The 18,946-nt window shown below is 36.2% G+C and overlaps 1 protein-coding gene across 10 annotated transcripts in view; it reads right to left on the bottom strand.

Annotated features, from left to right (window-relative positions):
• Positions 1–18,946, bottom strand: part of PIGN (phosphatidylinositol glycan anchor biosynthesis class N) — a 110,075-nt gene that overhangs the window by 49,671 nt on the left and 41,458 nt on the right. For 9 of the 10 annotated variants that reach the window (XM_064578779.1, XM_054510275.2, XM_045886608.3 and 6 more), the window contains 6 exons: positions 12,067–12,145; positions 10,956–11,135; positions 5,234–5,373; positions 2,964–3,063; positions 2,767–2,859; positions 1,709–1,800 (listed from right to left, as the gene is read on the bottom strand). In XM_064578779.1, coding sequence (XP_064434849.1) covers positions 1,709–1,800; positions 2,767–2,859; positions 2,964–3,063; positions 5,234–5,373; positions 10,956–11,135; positions 12,067–12,145 — 684 coding nt within the window. The remainder of the gene's footprint in view (positions 1–1,708; positions 1,801–2,766; positions 2,860–2,963; positions 3,064–5,233; positions 5,374–10,955; positions 11,136–12,066; positions 12,146–18,946) is intronic. The other variant, XM_045886609.3, reaches the window with a different exon arrangement.

Below are 18,946 nucleotides of genomic sequence, written 5' to 3'. Positions count from 1 at the left end.
AAGGGAGGTGATGTGAGAGATCAAATGGAGAGTAGAAATTTCTCCATGAGCCAGGAGTCAACATAAAGAAGTTGCAAATATAGCTTACTAGAATACCAGAACAAACTTAAATCACTGAGGAACTTAAATTAAGCATAGATGGAAAAAACAATTTTTAAAAATACAAATTAGATTTCTCATGTTTTAACAAGTTTGCTTCTTGAATTCATCTTTAGTAAAATATGCAAGTGGCAAAGTTCTATGGAGACTATTTATATAATCTCTTCTCCTTTTAGTGTATAAATTCTGCTCAACTATGTCAACACTGCTTGAGCAGGACAGAAAGGCAGAGATTGACCAAAGTGGGGAAAGGGGCTTTGTAAAGACAACAGGAGAGCTCATAGAAAAATGAAACAAGCAATAAATTCATCTTCTTACCTACTACTATAGTTTATGACAGATACAAAATGTTTTTACTTAATAACACTAATAAATTATGTCTTAGAAGTATGGTCTTAGAATTCAATACAATTGGGCCCTGGGTGGCTCAGTCGTTAAGCGTCTGCCTTCGGCTCAGGTCATGATCCTGGGTCCTGGGATTGAGTCCCAAATCCAGCTCCCTGCTCTGCGGGAAGCCTGCTTCTCCCTCTCCCACTCTTCCTGCTTGTGTTCCCTCTCTCACTGTGTCTCTCTCTGTCAAAAAATAAACAAAATCTTAAAAAAAAATAAGAATTCAATACAATTATTTTGGGCTCTGCTAATAAACTGACTTTCTGGAATAATTCCTGACTTATTCCCTACTAGTACTTCACAGAATGAGATAAAATGTGTTCACTGATAAATAACAGAAACTCAAAAATTAACACATACTTTAAAAAATATCGTTTAGTTAATATTCTTTCAGCTAAAAAAGATATACCCTCATCAATATTAGTTAAAACGCTAAAAAAAAGTTGCTTATACAGAGTTCAAAACAAAGTAACAAAGATGATTGCATGATTAGAAAATGAGAGGAAATGTTACACAAAATACAGATCAATTTAGTTGCCAAGCACACACACACACGCACACACACACGCACACACACACAGCCAGTGGATTTCTTGAGAATAATTTAAAAGTAAAGTCAAAAGCAAAGGTAATCAATTATTTTACAGATTTATTTGGGATATACTGAGAAGAAATAAATGTGACAGCAGCATGGAGAATTAGGTAAGGTATACAGAATTTTGTAACAGTGTAAGTGATTAGATATGGTAAAGTTGTCAAGGTACAGAGCTTTCTCCCCTAGAGATCATTACATGCAGATTAGGAGAGAATTTCATTATTCTAAGACAGTTAAAGTGTGGAAATGCTCAAAGGCAAAGATTACAGCAATGGGTTTTAGATATTTTCATTTTTGGCAAACAGAACATTTTTTCATATGAACCCTTTTACTGATTCCTCAATATACAAAAGAGTCTAGACTTTTTTTTTTTTTGGCATTTTAAGTTATCAATGTTTGGCCCAATTTCATTTTTTTTGAAGGCTCAGAAGCATCACCAAGGAGCTTTAATGCTCCCCAGAGCCTGAGCCAATATTTATGACTAATTGTTTGATATTAGTATTTTAACTTTTAGTTTATTCACTAATTTTGAAACTCATGACCAAGATTAGGTTCATATTTCACAGTGCTGATTGAGAAAAACAATTACATTGAAAAGAAAGTAAGTTAAAATATTGTTCATACACTAGAAAGATATCTGGCTTTCGTCCTACAACAGGCATCAGTGGGAACACTGCCAGGAGCAAAGAGAAGAAAATCCAACTCAGTGAGATGCTCTAAAATAAATAAAAAAGTTATCTTTAGACAAGTACGGTTAAGAAAACTGTCTTTAGTGTTTCACAGACTGCACGAGTGTGAAGACCACATGCAAAGCCTTAGAGCTGTTTAAATTGTAATACAGTTCCTCTTGGTGGCGGATCTGTCATGTAATAGGTACTGTATTAGGTATAATATGAGCATTATCTGATTAAAGTCTCACAATAACCTCATGAGGCAGGTTATATTACTCACAATATTTCAGATGAGGAAATGGAGCTCAGAGATGTTAAAGTATCAGTGGTACCAGGTCTATGACCAGTAAGTGAAACAGCCAGGATTTAAACCTGGGTCATATTTCACAGCAAGGGCTTTAATCAATTTATGTTACACCATATACTGATGACATCTATAAGAAAGCTGGCCTGCAATCATAATCAAGTGATTGAGCTCAGGAGGGAAGGAAGTAAAAATACTTTTGCAATTAGATTAAGACAAAAAATTATCAATAACCCCATTAACTGGAGAATCTTCTAAGTTCTCAGAGGCTGGAAAGAAGATATTTCTATCCTCCTGGTACCTCCATCAAAAAGTACCACAGTGGAAACCTGAGCCAATTCTCAAGGCTAGGAGAAAGGTGACTCCTCTGACTTGAGTTGAGAGCACTGCTTCCCAAGCCACGGCCTTGTTCTGGACAATACCATCCTTTAGACATTTGAGGCCAGCAGAATCTAGGAAGTGATTTAGAGAAGGATAGACCAGTTCTGCCTCGGCATATTTCAGTCACTGCATGACCAATTTATTTTGATATGAAAGTCTATGTGAATCACTTGAAGGTAACCTCAGTCCTCCCGTCAAAAGGACCAGGCTCTTTATGTAAGGACACATTCTACCCTTTTCTTTAAAAATGAACAATTCCCTGAGTTAAACACATATCAAAACCAAGTAGCTACTAATCTGTCCGATGTCAAAACAAGTACTTGTACCTTTGCTCGAGTCCATAGCTGAGTGATAAATGGCCAACACGCAAATGCAATAAGTCCAGCTGTGAGCATGTAGCGGTAGAAGAAACTGAGAACCTAGCAATGCATTCCAAAGAAGAAATGAAAAATGAGGTCATTTAAGAGGAATTACATATGTATGAAAGAGATCTGAAAATACTGGAATGTGGTAAATTACTCACTAATACTTCAATGCCCAGGGTAAAGACGAACAGATATCCAACCAACTGACTTGGAGGAAAGGTCAACAGTGATAAGACAAAGTCTTGAATGACTTGAAACCTGTTTGACAAGATTATTTATAAAAAGATTATTTATACTATATATTGAACAAAAAATTTAGGTAATATATGGTAAAAAATAAAAACTGCGCAAACCTAGAAATCAGGGACTTTTCAACTCATAGGTTATTCAAAAACTAATATAATTTCTAACAGATTTCTTTCAATGGCTTCACTTACCTAAATCATTTTTTTGAAAGCTAGAAAGAAGTATTTTAGGAAAAAGTGTAATTTCTGAATTTGATAATGATCACAAAAGTTTGTTTTAAAAATAAACATTAATGATAAATAAATGTTTGATCTTAGCTTAAACATGAGTACATACAATTACACATACAGGATCAGAAATAAAATACAATGAACCCAAATGGATAAAAGCTGGAAAAAATTTTAAATTCACCAAGATCAATCATATTGAAATCTCAACTGTCTTAATAAAGTAAGCGTAGGTTTTCCTAATCTAGGTAGAGAAACTCCTAATTGCACTTTTTCACTGAACTAAATAACCTTCTCCAAACCCAATTTAAGATGTTGCTAACTGTACACTCATTGTAATTAAATGTGAATCCATAACCATTAAAACTGTATTACATACTTGAGTACCTTTTACATTTCATCACTGGAAAAATTTTTTTTAGCATTTGTAGTGATTAAGTAGGTAATTAGAAAAGGTCAGTATCATTTGGTTTATGATCTTTTTCTGACTGAAAAAAATGGCCACATAATGTTATCAAAACTACTAAGGTGCCATGTAGGAAAGCAAAGATAACACCAGTCCAAAGGAGAATGCTTCTTTTGTTCTCAACAGTGAATAAGCACAAGGAAACAAGAGATGATTCTGTAAATCATTTAGAATATTTTATAAGAAAAGTGAATTTTTATGTTTTTTCTAAATAATCTATCAAAAAGATAAAGATAGAACATAACGTACATTCAAAATCACATTTCCTCTTAAAGTTTAAATATATACATCATCTTCATAATTAGGACACTTAATAATTCAGGAGAGGTTCTGTAGTAGAATAGAATTTTCTGTAAGGCTAAAACGTTGATAAAACGTTCATTCTAAAAATTTTTAAGCCAGAGTACATATATCCAGCAATGGGAATTCCTTTCAAATGGAGAAGCAACACTATGTCATTTTGTTTGTGTCTTTTTGTCTTATACTTTTAAATGTTAATATTTTAAACATTTTAATATTAATTTTTATTTTGATATTTTAATGTTAGTATTTTAAAATAATGTTTTTAAACATTGTGGTCAAAGCTGGAGTTAACAAAAATTAGAATAAAAATACACATCACATCATGACAAACATGCTGGCCAACCCTGGAAATTTTCAGGCCAACCTTGAAAATACCCTTAAGTCTGGGCTCTAATTCCCTGCTTTTGGGGTCTGGTTTGCTCAGAGGATGCTTGGATGCCCAAGACTAAGTTTAAATTCTAGATTACTGGTGCAAATATAGAGGTCAACAAGATGTGCAACATGACCCTCGCTGCCTATGAACGTGAACCAGCCCAATATTTGAGTGGTTTTATTTTAAAGTGCTTTAAACTCGCCTAAGAGCTCTACCTCTGATGTTTTCTACAATGGTAAGAATCCATTTTACTTCCAGCTTGTGAGGAGGCAGTTAAAGGAAGAAACCATGGTACATGTGAATAATATCCACCTCTGTGTGTACACATTACTAGCCTGGATTTAATTACAAAGTTCCATTTATCTAGGTTTACATGATAGCTACGAAAGGAAGGGCAAAAATGTGTGGGGAAAGAAAACATGGTACATTTCCTTATGAAACATGAAGATACACTGGAATCTCAGATGATGAGACAAATTCAAAATATACATTACTCCTGGCATAGTACCATCAACATTAATTATTCTATTTGTAGTCCAGATTTTTCTTATTTATAAAGGATACATACACAAAGAAGGGAACAAGGTCAATACTACCTCAAGGCAAAAAAGGTGAAGTCAAAAGAGAAAGGCAAAATAAAAAGGACGTTTATATGCAACAATCTGTGCTGCTATAAATGAAGTGGGAGGGCTCAGAGATTGAAGGGTATTATAAATATCTTTTATGATTTATGCTACAGAAATCTAATGCACTTTAAATACAAATTAAACTGTCAATGAAGTGTAAAATAAGACAGCAAGGTGTGTTACTTACTCTCTTAGCACAGCATACCATATTGGCATTGGCAACAAACAATATACGTAGTAAGTCCAGGGACAGTCTTGAATCAGAAGGAAAAATGCTACTAAAACACTGACAGCTATAAAACAACATGGCAGGAGGTGGCTTGGTTTCTGAAAATCAAACAGAACATTGAAACACTTCTAAATTCATGCTAACTGATAGGTTTTTAAAAGAGATTTTACAAAGTGGAGGGACATATTACTACTTTCTTTCAATGGTTCCACACAACTACCTGATTAACTGAAGAACTACATTTTAAAAAAATGCCGTCATTGGAGAAGTATCAGTACAGAGGAAAAGGTTGGGTATCCTGGCATTGTTGCAATTAGGCAATTCTCAATTTAAAAGTGACTATGTTCCTCAAGTTTGTCTGCAATTAACTTGTTTGGAACTCTGAACATATTTCTCCTTAGTAACAATCTTATAAATGTTGATTGAGCTCCCTGACCAGCTCACAAAAGCCCATTTAATGCACAATAAACTGTGGGACTTAATCTTCATTTGGAGCAATGCTTCTATCTATTCAAACTCCAACTTGACATGCTGCCCACGCTCCTCTCTCCATTGCCCAACCACAGTGTGTTCATTCGGTCATATCTTCTCTTCCCAACCGCCTGCCAAACGAGAAAGGAGTTCCTCAATGTAAGCCACGAGTGATGGCCTCCATGGGCTGGGCAGGCCCGTGGGTGCTCTGGGCCAGGAGTAATGAAGCAAGCTTCAGGTACAGACATTCCAGTAATTGGAAAAAGAACACACCTATGGAAAGCTGTGATGCTAAGAACAGCACCGGAAGAAAAACCCAGGAATGGAGGAGCAATTTGGCATTCTCTTTCATCTGTCCCTTGTTTTGTCTCTGTTTTCCCCTTGCTTTGCTAGCCAAAGCTAAATAAGGTAAGAATTAAGAATTACTGGAGTAGAGGAATTGCAGGGGAGGGAGATAAGAGATTTTTTTTCCTCTTTATAATTACTCTTTACAGGCATAAAATGTCACCAGAAAGGAAGTAAGAAACAAGGATAAACTAGGACATAGTTGTAAAAAGGAAGGTAAAACACAGCAATGTGATTAAGAGTTTAGAACTACACAGAGCAGAACTCAAATTCTGGCTCATTCACTTGATCTATATACAACCATGAGCAAAGTACAAAACTGTAGTGAGACTTAATTTCATCCCATTTATAAAATGAGAATAATAATCCATATCTACTTATCAAGGTTGGTAATGTTTAAATTAGATTATGTAGAGCTTAACAAAATGCCTGGAATGTCATTAATGCCTAGTAAACAACAGCTGCTGTTATTACCATCATTTTTACTCTCTCCTCTCCTACTTGTTTGCATTAGTCGCAGCAGGCACTACAGAAAACTGTAAGTGAACAGCACTGGGAATGGAGATGTGTGAGACAGCAAGGGAGGTCCCACAGCAAGGCACAAATCTCAAATAAATGTGGATAGCTGGAGTCTATAAGCTGAAGGTGACCAAGACACATATTAAGAGGTGAGACTGGTTTCACATCATTTTGAGACTAGTAAAATAGTAACAAAAGAAGTTGAAAAGAGTAAAAAATTCCAGGGATTTTCTGGAGTCAGTATAATATGGTGTAATAATCTAATCCTTTGATACTTAAAATAGACACTACCAACGGCATCCACCTGTAGGAAAGGAAATCATGAAGAATCCAGTTCAGCTGAAATAGAAGATTGAGCGGCTTTTAAATAATAAGAGTCGGGGGCATTTTCTACTTTATCATAAGTTGACTCCCCACCACCTCCTGGCCCCTCCAAAAACACCTGATGATAACGAGCCATGCTGGTGCCTTACGGTCACTCCTTCATCCAACAAGCACGGATTAAGTTGCACACTCTATGCTGTGCTCCGTACTAGGTGCTGGCCTTCAAGGAGTTCAAACCATACAGGTCGAGATGGAAATCCTGAGACTTGGTTTAAGGGGTTAATATTTTGGGATTTTTATTAGGTAATAAGAAAATAAAGGAAAGCATGTGGCAAAATAAGGATATTTAGTTTTAAAGCAAGTAACATCTGAACTGGCAAAAAAGCAGAGGAGAAGAGTATGTAGAAGTTACATGCAGAACACAATTAAGAGGAGCCCTAGCAAATTACATTTCAAGAAAAGAAGATATTCACTGCCTGTAATGGTGATAAATTAGAACTGACCTGTATAATTTGGGTGTCATGTAGAAGGGACTTAAGTTTTGGAGTCAGACCTAAATTTAATTCCAGTGCTGTCCTTCTAGTTGCTTGTCAATTTGACTAACCCATTTAGCTTGTCTAAAGCTCTGTTTCCTCATCTGGCAATGAGGATAATATTTGTTGTAAGCCCATCGCTCCCTCCCCTGCAGGCCCTCTATAGTCTGGCCGTATCAGTGGCTCGCAGCTCTTGCGAGAAGCCATGCTACCTCTCTCCTCATCTGGCACAGGCTGCTCACTCTGTGCATTGCCTTCCTTTTTTCTATTGCGCTATTCACCCTTTAAGCCTTCACTTTGTGGGCGCCTGGGTGGCTCAGTCGGTTAAGCGTCTACCTTTAGCTCAGGTCATGATATCAGGGTCCTGGGATCGAGTCCCGCACAGGTCTCCCGGCTCAACGGGAAGTCTGCTTCTCTCTCCCTCTCCCTTTGCTGCCCCACCCCCCTGCTAGTGCGTGCACGCTCTCTCAAATAAATAAAATCTTAAAAAAAACCAAAAAGACTTCACTTTGGCAACAGCCTCCCCTGTGAAGCCTCCCTACAGCCCAACTGCAAGCATCTCATTCTAATACATGCACAGCTGAGCTTCCTCTGACCTCCTAACTGCTCTCCATGCCTCCCTTCAGTTAAGGCTATGGACCATTGGCATTTTATTCTTCCTTCAGAACTGTTCAGATTGCGTCACTTCACTAGGTTATAAACTCTCACCGAAGAGGAATCAGAATGTTTTTGCAAACAGAACCAAAGGGTTCAAAGTATTTTTGATAACCTCAACTGTAACAGTCAGTTTTGTGTGTCAACTTGGCTAGGTTACCATCCCCAGTTCTTCAAACACTGACCTAGGTGTTGCTGTGAACATATCTTGTAGATGTGATTAAAGTCCGTAATCAGCTGACTTTAAGTAAGGGAGATTATCCTATGTAATTGGGGTGGGCCTGCTTCAATCCGTGGAAAATCTTTAAGAGCACAATGGTGGCTTCCCGGCAGAAGAAAGTGCAACTCCTGAGTGTGGCTTCCGCTCCCGCCAGCCAGCTCCAGTGTGGTCCTCTCGAGGGCCTGACCCCTGGATTTAGGACTTGCCACCTAGCCCCCACAATCACATAAGCCAATTCCTTACACAAAATCTCCTAATATATATATCCCACTCGTTCTTTCACTCTGTTTGAACTCTAACGAATGCACCAACACTTCAGTAATAGTTTAAAATCTATAGTCCACCATTTGAGGCCTTTGATTATTTCAGCCTAATCTACACTGTTGGTATAATCTTTTATTAGTCCCTTGAACAAACCTTCCACATTCTGTGCAAATTGAACTTTATTTTGAAAGCAGTATGGTGTAGAAAGAGCCTGAATTTAAGCATCAGAAAATATTAGTTATTTCATACCAGTGTGTCCTTGAAGAAAACATGTCTCTCTGAGCCTAAATTCCCCCATCTCTATTTATGAGAATCTCAACTACCAAAGTTAGAGTAGTGTTAAGCTTAATTGAATAACACATGTAAAGCACCCAGGATAGTCCTGGCATAGTGGGGCTCAATAAATACTACTCATTATCCCAGCATACTCATACATTTTCCCAACTCTGCCTCTGTTTATATCATTCAATTTGCTTCAATTCTCATCTTCTCCCTATCGTTGTTAAACTTCCACCAAGACTTACTTTTCCTGTTATCATCACCCTTGCTGAAGTAAGTTCCCCTCTATTTAAAATAGGACAGTCTTTGTATCACAATGTATATTAAAGTTGTTCAATGTCAAAGCTGTCTTTTGCAATGTCGTGTAGTATAGTGACCTACATCTGATAAGGTGATTATGTGTGTACATCTCTTACCTACTTTCCTTACTTCCAGTCTCCTTGAGGGCAGAATCTGGATTTTCTATTTTTTTTGGACAGCCTAGGCAGTAGCTAGCATTATACTGTACACTCAATTAAACATTCACTGCATTATCAGATGAATGAATACAGGAGAACTATCAGCCATGAAATCGTGTGGATTCATCGATCTAAAGACTTCATAACTTTTCTCAACAACCTGAATATCAAGATAAACATGAAAAGGCAGTGTTTGGCCCAAGACTGTTCTGGATTCAAATCTCAATTCCTCCACATCCTAACTCAGTGGCCTTTTGCAAAATACTTAAACAGCTTTGATTTCCTCTTTTGTAAAACAAAATTATAATGCCTACTTCCAGCATTGTTAGCACTTTAAAATGACAAATTCCAAATACCAAGCAGAATGCCATTGCTAAAACACGGTTGGTTCTGTTTCTTTTGCTACCATGTCAAAAATTATTCCTGTCCTCGTCAATTTTACATACAAATAATGAAACTTTCTTGAGGGAGGGCGCCTGGGTGGCTCAGTTGGTTAAGCGACTGCCTTCGGCTCAGGTCATGATCCTGGAGGCCCGGGATCGAATCCCGCATCGGGCTCCCTGCTCGGCGGGGGGTCTGCTTCTCCCTCTGCCCTCTTCCCTCTCGTGCTCTCTGTCTCTCATTCTCTCTCTCTCAAATAAATAAATAAAATCTTTAAAAAAAAAAATTTCTTGAGGGAAATTATTTAAGATGCACTAAAGCATTATAAAAAACTGGCATAAACACTACTGTTCTTCCTTCCCTCATTACAGAAAAATAAAATATAAAATTGGAAAAAGTTACTACTAGAAATGTTTGCAGACTGTTAGTATTAATAATATATCATCCAGATATATTACTTTGTAGAGGATTTGGACACGGTAATAATCATTAGAATGAAGTAAAGGAAATGGAAATGGCACATTTTCCCTAATAAATGATAATTAGCAATATATTTTAAAAGAGTAAAGTGTTTTAATGTAGTAAAACCATATATGTATTTTCATATTTACTCAATTAATATGAAGTACTATTAAAGCTTTTTGGTTTTTTTTTCATTGAAAGTACAGTAAACTAGGGACTAATTCTTAAAATGAGGATAAACAAAAAGCTCTGAGAATTTGCATTAAGAATCTCAGAAAGTTGAAAGAAGATAAGAATAGTTCCAGAAAAGCACATACATTATTTTAAAAGGGACATTTTGAGTAAGGATTTTATCACTTTCTAGCTCCTAAACTTTTAATATCAGATAAAGTTAAATATATTGCTTTGAAGTAGTTTTCTGACCTCCTGTAATAGAAAGATATAGGATGCTTATAACATGCTAAATAATTATTAAAGGGAATAGAAAATCATCAGTTAATGCCATAGGAGGATTTAAATTGTAAGTTATCTTTATAGCCCTCTTAAGTTACGGGGCCATTATTATTAATATACCCTTTCCCCAACCAGAGAAATAAAGATAACTGAGAAAAAAAGACTCAATACGACAAAAGCAAATGAAAGGTAAGAGTTAGCTTAGTACGACTTGCACACTGTATGAACTCATTACAGCTGATTTGATTCAATTTCCTTCCCCGGTCCTAGTGATTTTACACCATTATCTGAATCTTCATTATCTTTTCTGAACATACCTTAACTTCTTTGCTGACACCTCTAGTAATGGAATTAGACTTGATGATCAACAAAGAAGCGTAAGATGTCCATCCCACAAAACCAAGAACAACATTGATACCCAAGAAGAATCTGTCGTAAGTGTGATAATAGGACAAGCCTTTCAATGCAAGATGAATCAGCTCCTTGCAAAGGGAGACCTATGGAGAAAGGAAAATGTAACTTGCCACATGGGAAGAATCAGAAAACCTAAGTTTTAAAGGCAGGAAAATTGTTAAAATTAGAGTGCAAACTGTAAATGATGGATCAAGAACAGATTTTAATTATTCAAGGATCTTCTTGCAAAGTACAAGAAAAATTCCTGAATAGAATGAATTTTGAATCTTGATAAGGAAGGGCATTTTAAATGTAAACTACGATATGTATAGTGATTTAAAATGATTCACTCTGTGGAAATACCTACAGATGACATACAAAAGAAAGAACTGAAGTCTCTCTAATACTGATCCCAAATAGCAGAGATATCCACATCTGTATCATTTTTTATTTTCTCATAGCAGATTAACCACATCAGTTATAGAGCATCATTAAAACAGAAAAACAATAGCTCACTGTTTTAAAACCATAACAAAAACAAGCATTAGAAATGCATGGTATTTTGCTTAGGCAATTTGAGAAACTGAAAATAGAATTCTCTCCTTCTTTAAAATTATGACCATTTAACAAAAAGAAAATTAATGGAAAACCTAGTGGGGTAGTTGCTGAGATCTGAAGCTTCAGTATGAATCATTAGACTTCTGATAGTGTGTAGATAATGTCAAATGTACAAATATGCCATGTCCTAAAATGTTATGGGTTATAGGGTTACAGAAAATTGGAATATACTTTCTCATCATAGAAAATGGCAACTGTTCATTTCCAATGCTAACCTAAAAAAGTGTACCCCTGATAATATCAGACATAACAGAAGCATGTCCATGGCTAAAGCAGCTACTTAGAAAATCCAATCCTTCTTTAATGGTTTAGGAGAGCTCCCTGGCCTGCCCACTTTGCTCTCCATTGTGTATCTTTGCCCTCCCCACACCCAAAATGACAACCAGTTATTTATGTAGATAACGCCTGCATACTTACTGCTTCATCATACTTTCTCTGTTTTATATATGATCTTGCTTTTCTTAAAATGTTTAGCTGTTTAGATTCAGAAAGCAACCTACAAAAGAAAAGGTTAGGTTTAAAATGTTTCCTCATTTCAATGATATTTTCTTTCTTTTTTCTTAATTGAAAAATAAAAGGATGGTGAAAGTTGAGAAAATAAAGAAATTAAACAAGAGAGAAACCTAAAGCTCATTGTATTACTGCTCATTATCTGAACTCTCCTCAAAAATAGCTTTAGTTAAATTTGGTTTTCTTGACTCAGAGTTTCAACCCCAAACTCCACTTATCAGAGTCATATGATCCATCATTTTGAAGAAATGGAATACTCTAGTTAACAAAGAAATTCTGCCTAAATCAATGTAATTAATGGAACAGCAAATTAGTGGTGTGAGTTTCACCACTCAGCAGTCTTGTGCTCATCTGCACACAACAGACAAGGCAAATCCATTATGGCTCTTTGTTCCCCTGAGCTAGACAGGCCTGAGAATTGTCAAAAACTCCAGGCAATCAAAACCAACAATCAAAGTCAGTGAATAATTTGAACCTCTTTGCCATTCTTATACTGCACCATGTACCTTTTCTGGTTCCTTAACCTTTCATTTCTCTTTCTGTCATTTCCTTGTCCTTATTTTTACCACATTACATTTCTTAAACCTGGTTGTGGGTACAAAGATTTTTGCCATATTCTCCAATCTTTTCAGCATGTTTGAAGAGGGATATATATGAAAGTTGTATGAGAAACTGCAACTTTGCCTCCAGGGAAAAAGACTGTAAGACTAGAACTCAGGAGAGGTAACATTTTATTATTGCTTGTATAATTTTTATTGTGTATATACATCACTTTTTCATTCATATTTTCCTAATGAGGTTTTTGTTTTTTGTTTTTAAGAAAATAATTAAAACATTAAAGTTTAACCACAGTTTCTGGCTATGATGGAAAAGCTTGGATATATCAACGCTCCCATCAGGAACAACTAGAAAGCCTGACAAAATAAAATTAAAAATCACTTTGAAGGTGCTGGAGAGCCACTGAGACCATCAAGAATTGAAGAGTTAAGATCCTAGAGAGAAGCAAACCAGAGAAGTAGTCCAGCATTCTACAAACTGTAACTCTTAAGAGCATCTGCCCTTCTTATTGTTGGCAAAAGGCTGAGAACTTGGGCATACAGCTGGTGCCAGGAGGTAGAGAATCCAATGGAGCCTTTGGCAATCCCATAAGGCTGCAGAGATAAAAAAATAAAATTTGTGGCTGCCAATGCAGCCCGGACTTGAGGACCCAAAAGAGGAGACAAATAGATGATATACAATTTTCATTCTGGATTTTAAAAAAAGACAGGAATGAAAAGCTATGTGGAATTACTTAAACTAATTTAATACAGTCTCTGAGGTGAAGTCTTATGGAACTTTTATAAGTGAGAACTCCTTTTCTAGTCTATGTGGAGAACTCAGGTAAAGAAGCAAAGGACACGTCCTGGTGAGAAGGGGAATGAGGCGGACACCCAGAGAATTCTTCAGCTGTGTAGGACAAGAGGACAAGAAGCTTCGAAGAAAGCCCCTCAAAAGGAGGACAAACGTTTTGGCAGTCTCAAGATATAGAAGAGAAGGGCCACCATGGAAGGGCTCTGGGTAACACACACTTTCCACTGAGATCCCTGGGAGGCTACACTCCAAGAGCAGACACAAACCAGAGGTAAGAGACGACGACATATGCAACACAGTGTTGAGTCAGCTACCACTCTGTGCCCGTCAGAAGATAAGACGAAACCTCTCTGGTCAATGAGATAATCCAGACCTTCCAAAACTTTTAACATACAATGATAAGCATTCATCCAAAAACCACCAGACTCAACAACAGGACCAAATGAAAAAAGACAGCAGAAGCACACTCACAAATGAGGTGGTTATTGGTGGTGTTATCACGTATGCTTTAAAATAATTGTGGTTAATATATTCAATAATAAAAAGAAAGATCGAAAACTATACCAAAGAGCTGGAATCTATTTTGAAAATGAATTGAAATGGAAATTCTACAACTGAAAAAAAATGTAATAACTGAGACTCAGAACTCAGCGACAGCCAACTGGACAAAGTAGGAGAGAGAGTTGGTGTATTAGGATAGGTCAGTAGCAAATGTCCTGCCTGAATTTGAAGAGCAGAAAGAATGAAAAATACGGAAAAGACTATTAAAAAAACCCCAAACAATACACAAGTTGTTGTGAACAGCCCTAATATTTATACATGTAAACAGAATTCTGGAGAGGGAGGGAGAATTTGGCGGAAGTAGTATTTGATGATAATGATGACAGCATGTTTCTACATAGTAATTTGTATGAAAAAATTTTTCTTTATTGACTAAATTTTTTTATATTGAAAACATCAAATTTTAAAAGAATCTATTACTAGCATGTTATGCTTCAGTAAAAAGAAAAAGAGGATGGGGCGCCTGGGTGGCTCAGTCGTTAAGCGTCTGCCTTCGGCTCAGGTCATGATCCCAGGGTCCTGGGATCGAGCCCCGCATCGGGCTCCCAGCTCTGCGGGAAGCCTGCTTCTCCCTCTCCCACTCCCCCTGCTTGTGTTCCCTCTCTCGCTGTCTCTCTCTGTCAAATAAATAAATAAAATCTTAAAAATATATATATCTTTAAAAAAAATTAAAAAAAAAGAAAAAGAGGATGAGTATTAATTGTGCACATTTCTTTGCTGTGATTGCTACTATTCCATCTTTTTTCAGTTATTTGAACACTGTAGAAGAAAGTAAACCATGCTTTAGGATTATTAAGAATTTTATCATCAATTATTCAGGATGACTAGTGTTTGGAGGAGAAAATCTTAAAATGCTGCATTTTGAAGTATTTTATCTTCCATATCTTCTCAAATTTTTATTACAAAAATATTTTGCTTGCACTTAATACACGATATTTTAGAGATAGCTAGTGATATCTAGCCTATTCCTTTTTAGAACATCTATTTAGATTACAGGAAAAATATTTCAAGAAAATAAAGACAGAGAAGGGATAAGTTATTTCTAGAATAATCTGTGTTCCTTTATACTGACCATTGATACAGAATCTTATTTTCATCTTTTTAGTCATAACTGAGTAAACAAACATTTTCTATGTATGTATGTGATATATAAAAGTTACATTTTAATTTTAATTTTATTTTTTTAAGATTTTATTTATTTATTTGACAGAGAGAGACACTGCGAGAGAGGGAACATAAGCAGGGGGAATGGAAGACGGAGAAGCAGGCTTCCCGCAGAGCAGGGAGCCTGATGCGAGGCTCGATCCCAGGACCCTGGGATCATGACCTGAGCCCAAGGCAGACGCTTAACAACTGAGCCACCCAGGTGCCCCAAAAGTTACTTTCTTTTTAAAACAAGAATTTCAATTTTGAAGAAGAAAACTGCATTTCTAGTAAATAATTAGTAAGTCAGATGGGTGAAGTGGTAGAAAGATTCACATTGAAATCAGTATTTAAATTTGGTCTAAGGGAGGAACTTTAATCCATATCAGCTAAAAGAAACAAATATATTAAAAAGAACCAAAGTAGCTTTTGCCATTTTGGTAGAAAATATATTAAAATATTTTGTTAAAATTTAACTGCCCTGAGTTTACATAGTGACTTTTAAGTAAAAGAGAATAGCTACTTTTGCTTCTATTGGCAAGGTACAGTATTTCCTTCCCACTTTCATTTTCTTCTGAAATACTCCTTAAGAGACCTTTCTTGTTGTCATTTCATGTAATTTTTTTTCCTTTAAAGTTATTCTGACCTTACTTTGTCCTCTAAAGTACACAGTTTTCAAATACAAAGTGTATCTCCTCCTTTTTAAGGTACTTCCACAAAGGCAAAACTTTTATGCTTCTCCTAGTCATGTAGCGCCACCTGCTGGTCACCCCTTGGCATAGCACAAGGTTTTCTTAAGTTCTACTTGTCAGGTATTTCATGACTTTTATTCTTTCTTAGAGGTCTTTAAGATATAAAAGATAAAATCTACTTAATTTTTAAAGAACAGGATAATATAGGATATGCAATTACCATATGGATCCACTGGACTCTTTTACAAGTGTAAAGATATGTTAAAGGATCTTAGCAATTAATTTTTCTCACATCTTGAAACATTTGCTATTTCATCACCCCAGGAATTATTACATTATTCATAAATTATTCATGCTAGACAAGACTAAATAAGACAATGGAAGAATGGTAGAGAGATATCATTAAACTAAAATCTAGTGATGCTGGTGAAATTGATCATGTTAAGTTAAATCTCAAGACTATGACTTCAGATGTCAATATCCTAGATAAATTTTCTCAAACTTAAGAACTGATGAGTGAATCATATATTTCTAAGAAGAAAAAGGAATTATGTTACTTATTCAAGAGGGAATGGCTTCACTGGACAATTGTTTGTAACAAAAACTTTAACTGTTTTGCAAAAAGGATCTGTGACAAGTATTCTTTCATCTATTATGATGTTTATATGCCAACATTTACTTGATATAGTTTCTAAGTGGATAATGCTAACATTAAGTGTATATATAAAGGTGAATGGAAGAAAACGGATGGTGTAAACCTGAGGAAATTCATTGGATTAGAGAAAAATAGAGAGTCCCTTGTACTCAGATGGTAAATGGCAATAACTGTTTTTTCCTGGTATACTGAACATATGTAATAAAAAAAGATACTAATCATAACAGAAATAAAATATCCAGGAATAAAATAATGAAAAATGTATATTATAGGGAAAACTATAAAAGTTTACGTAAGGACGTAACGGAGAATATAAGTAAGTAAATGTTGTATAGTAATACTGTCAATCCTCACCAAATTACTTCCTAAATATAGTATAATAACCAAAGAATTTTTCAATAACTCAAGACACTAATTCTAATATTTATATGGAAGAATACATTTCTTTATTGATGCCCATTATTTTTATGATCTCATTTGATCATTTGTGCCAGTGATTAAAATACCTATATATTTTTGTTCTTTTTAAAAATATGTGCTTTACCAAAGTACTATATGCACATAATTTTAAAAAATCAGAAACAGTACAGAGAGCATAATGACAGCCAACAAACCCCTGTCCCACCCGTCTCATCTCTCAGTTCCCCAACCCAGAGACAAATATTTTTACACCTGTCTATTTTCAGTTATTCTGGTAGTTACCTCCATGTTTCTTAATAATATGCTTTTACTACTATTTCTTGACTGGATGACCGGAGACATTTTCTGGGGACTCCTCACTGACCCTGCCTGTTTCTGCTGTCTCCTCCCCACTCAATACGGTTATATTATTTTTACCTCTTCTGTTGGCTACATTGGTCACTTTATTTTTTAAAAGATTTTATTTATTTATTTGACAAAGAGAGAGAGAGTACAAGCAGGGGGAGTGACAGGCAGACAGAGAGGGAGAAGCAGGCTCCCCGCTGAGCAGGGAGCCCAATGTGGGGCTCAATCCCAGGACCCTAAGACCAGGACCTGAGCAAAGGCAGACACTTAACTGACTGAGCCACCCAGGTGCCCCTGGTCACTTTAAGTAACCTCTACCTCCAACGTGGGGCTCGAATTCACAACCCCTAGATCAAGAGTCACATGCTCTACCAACTAAGCAAGCCAGGTGCCCCTACATTGGTCACTTTAATAAGGTAATACCTACACCTCTGTCTTACTTTCTCAACTATATCCAGAATTTCCACATTCTATTTTATGAGGACAATAGCACCACTACTATTCCACTTATATTTCTTTCCTCCTCTGCCTTCCAACCTGTAACCTTGTACACTGTCAAGATGGGGAACATTTACATTCTAGTCTGTAATCACAATTAAGTCTTCCTTGCTTTGTCTGAGGTTTGACTCTAAAAGCTGAAAACCAGTATTTACTTTTTATGATTATTTAAATACTTAGTAGCTAAGTTTTATGCTATGATTAGATTCTTGTCAGTTTCATTGAAGCTTTGATCTATGTGCCACTGTTAAATGAATTCTCTTTCTCATACTCCCAGCAGCTGTTCGAAATCACCTTACATATTATATTAGGTTGCTTCATGTTTGAAGCATGCTTTCTTGTACGGTTGGAAATGTTTTCCTTTCCCTGAAGTTTCCACTTGCCCTTGTTTCAGGGGATGAAGAAATGTACACCATCCATGTGTGCCATTGTGTTTCCTCCAGCTTCTTATTCAATGCATATATTAAAATTCATTTCATGTGGCTATTCTAATTTGGAGGATTTGTCTCCCAGTTGAACTATTCTTGTACAATGTATTATTCTATAAATTTATAGTTGCATTTCTCTTTTTTAAAATATGCATCTTGTACTCTTTCTCATTTTGTAAAGTATGTGCTTTTTGTTTTATGGATACCACAGCTTCTCAGATATTTCTGAGAATTTTAACATTTTTAGGTTCTTTTCTGTTCCTTAAATTATTTCCTCAGGAGTCAATTCTTCATTTAACCTTAGGCACTTTTTGGTCATATTGCAGGCTTTTGACAAATGGTGATTTTTCAGCCAGACAAGTCTGCAGGCAGGGCTGGTAGCTTTGCCCCGGAGTGGGTGAGCCACTGGGGAGGAGTCAAGCATGCTGCAGGGCCCCCAGATGACATGAGGCTGGCAGTGGCTCTGCAGGCAGATGTTGAGCATCAAAGCACAGTAAGTTCATGGTCAGCCAGCAGGTAAGTGGAAGAAGGAAGGCAGTGTGCACCTGAGCCCTTTGCAGAAGAGTACCTCTTCCCTGACCAGTCCTTTTAGAGTGGCTGGTCTAAAGTAACCCACAGTCTCGCTTTCAATGTCCTGTGTATTTTCTTCATACCAGGAATTGATAATATATTTCTTACTCATTTATTTATTTTAT

Source organism: Mirounga angustirostris, unplaced genomic scaffold (genome assembly GCF_029215605.1).
Source record: "Mirounga angustirostris isolate CCGP_5_RB_7025 unplaced genomic scaffold, mMirAng1.0.hap1 SCAF_14, whole genome shotgun sequence".
Lineage (NCBI taxonomy): Eukaryota > Metazoa > Chordata > Mammalia > Carnivora > Phocidae > Mirounga > Mirounga angustirostris.
The sequence above is the reverse complement of the archived record's forward strand: the minus strand, read 5'-3'. Positions and strand labels throughout refer to the sequence as shown.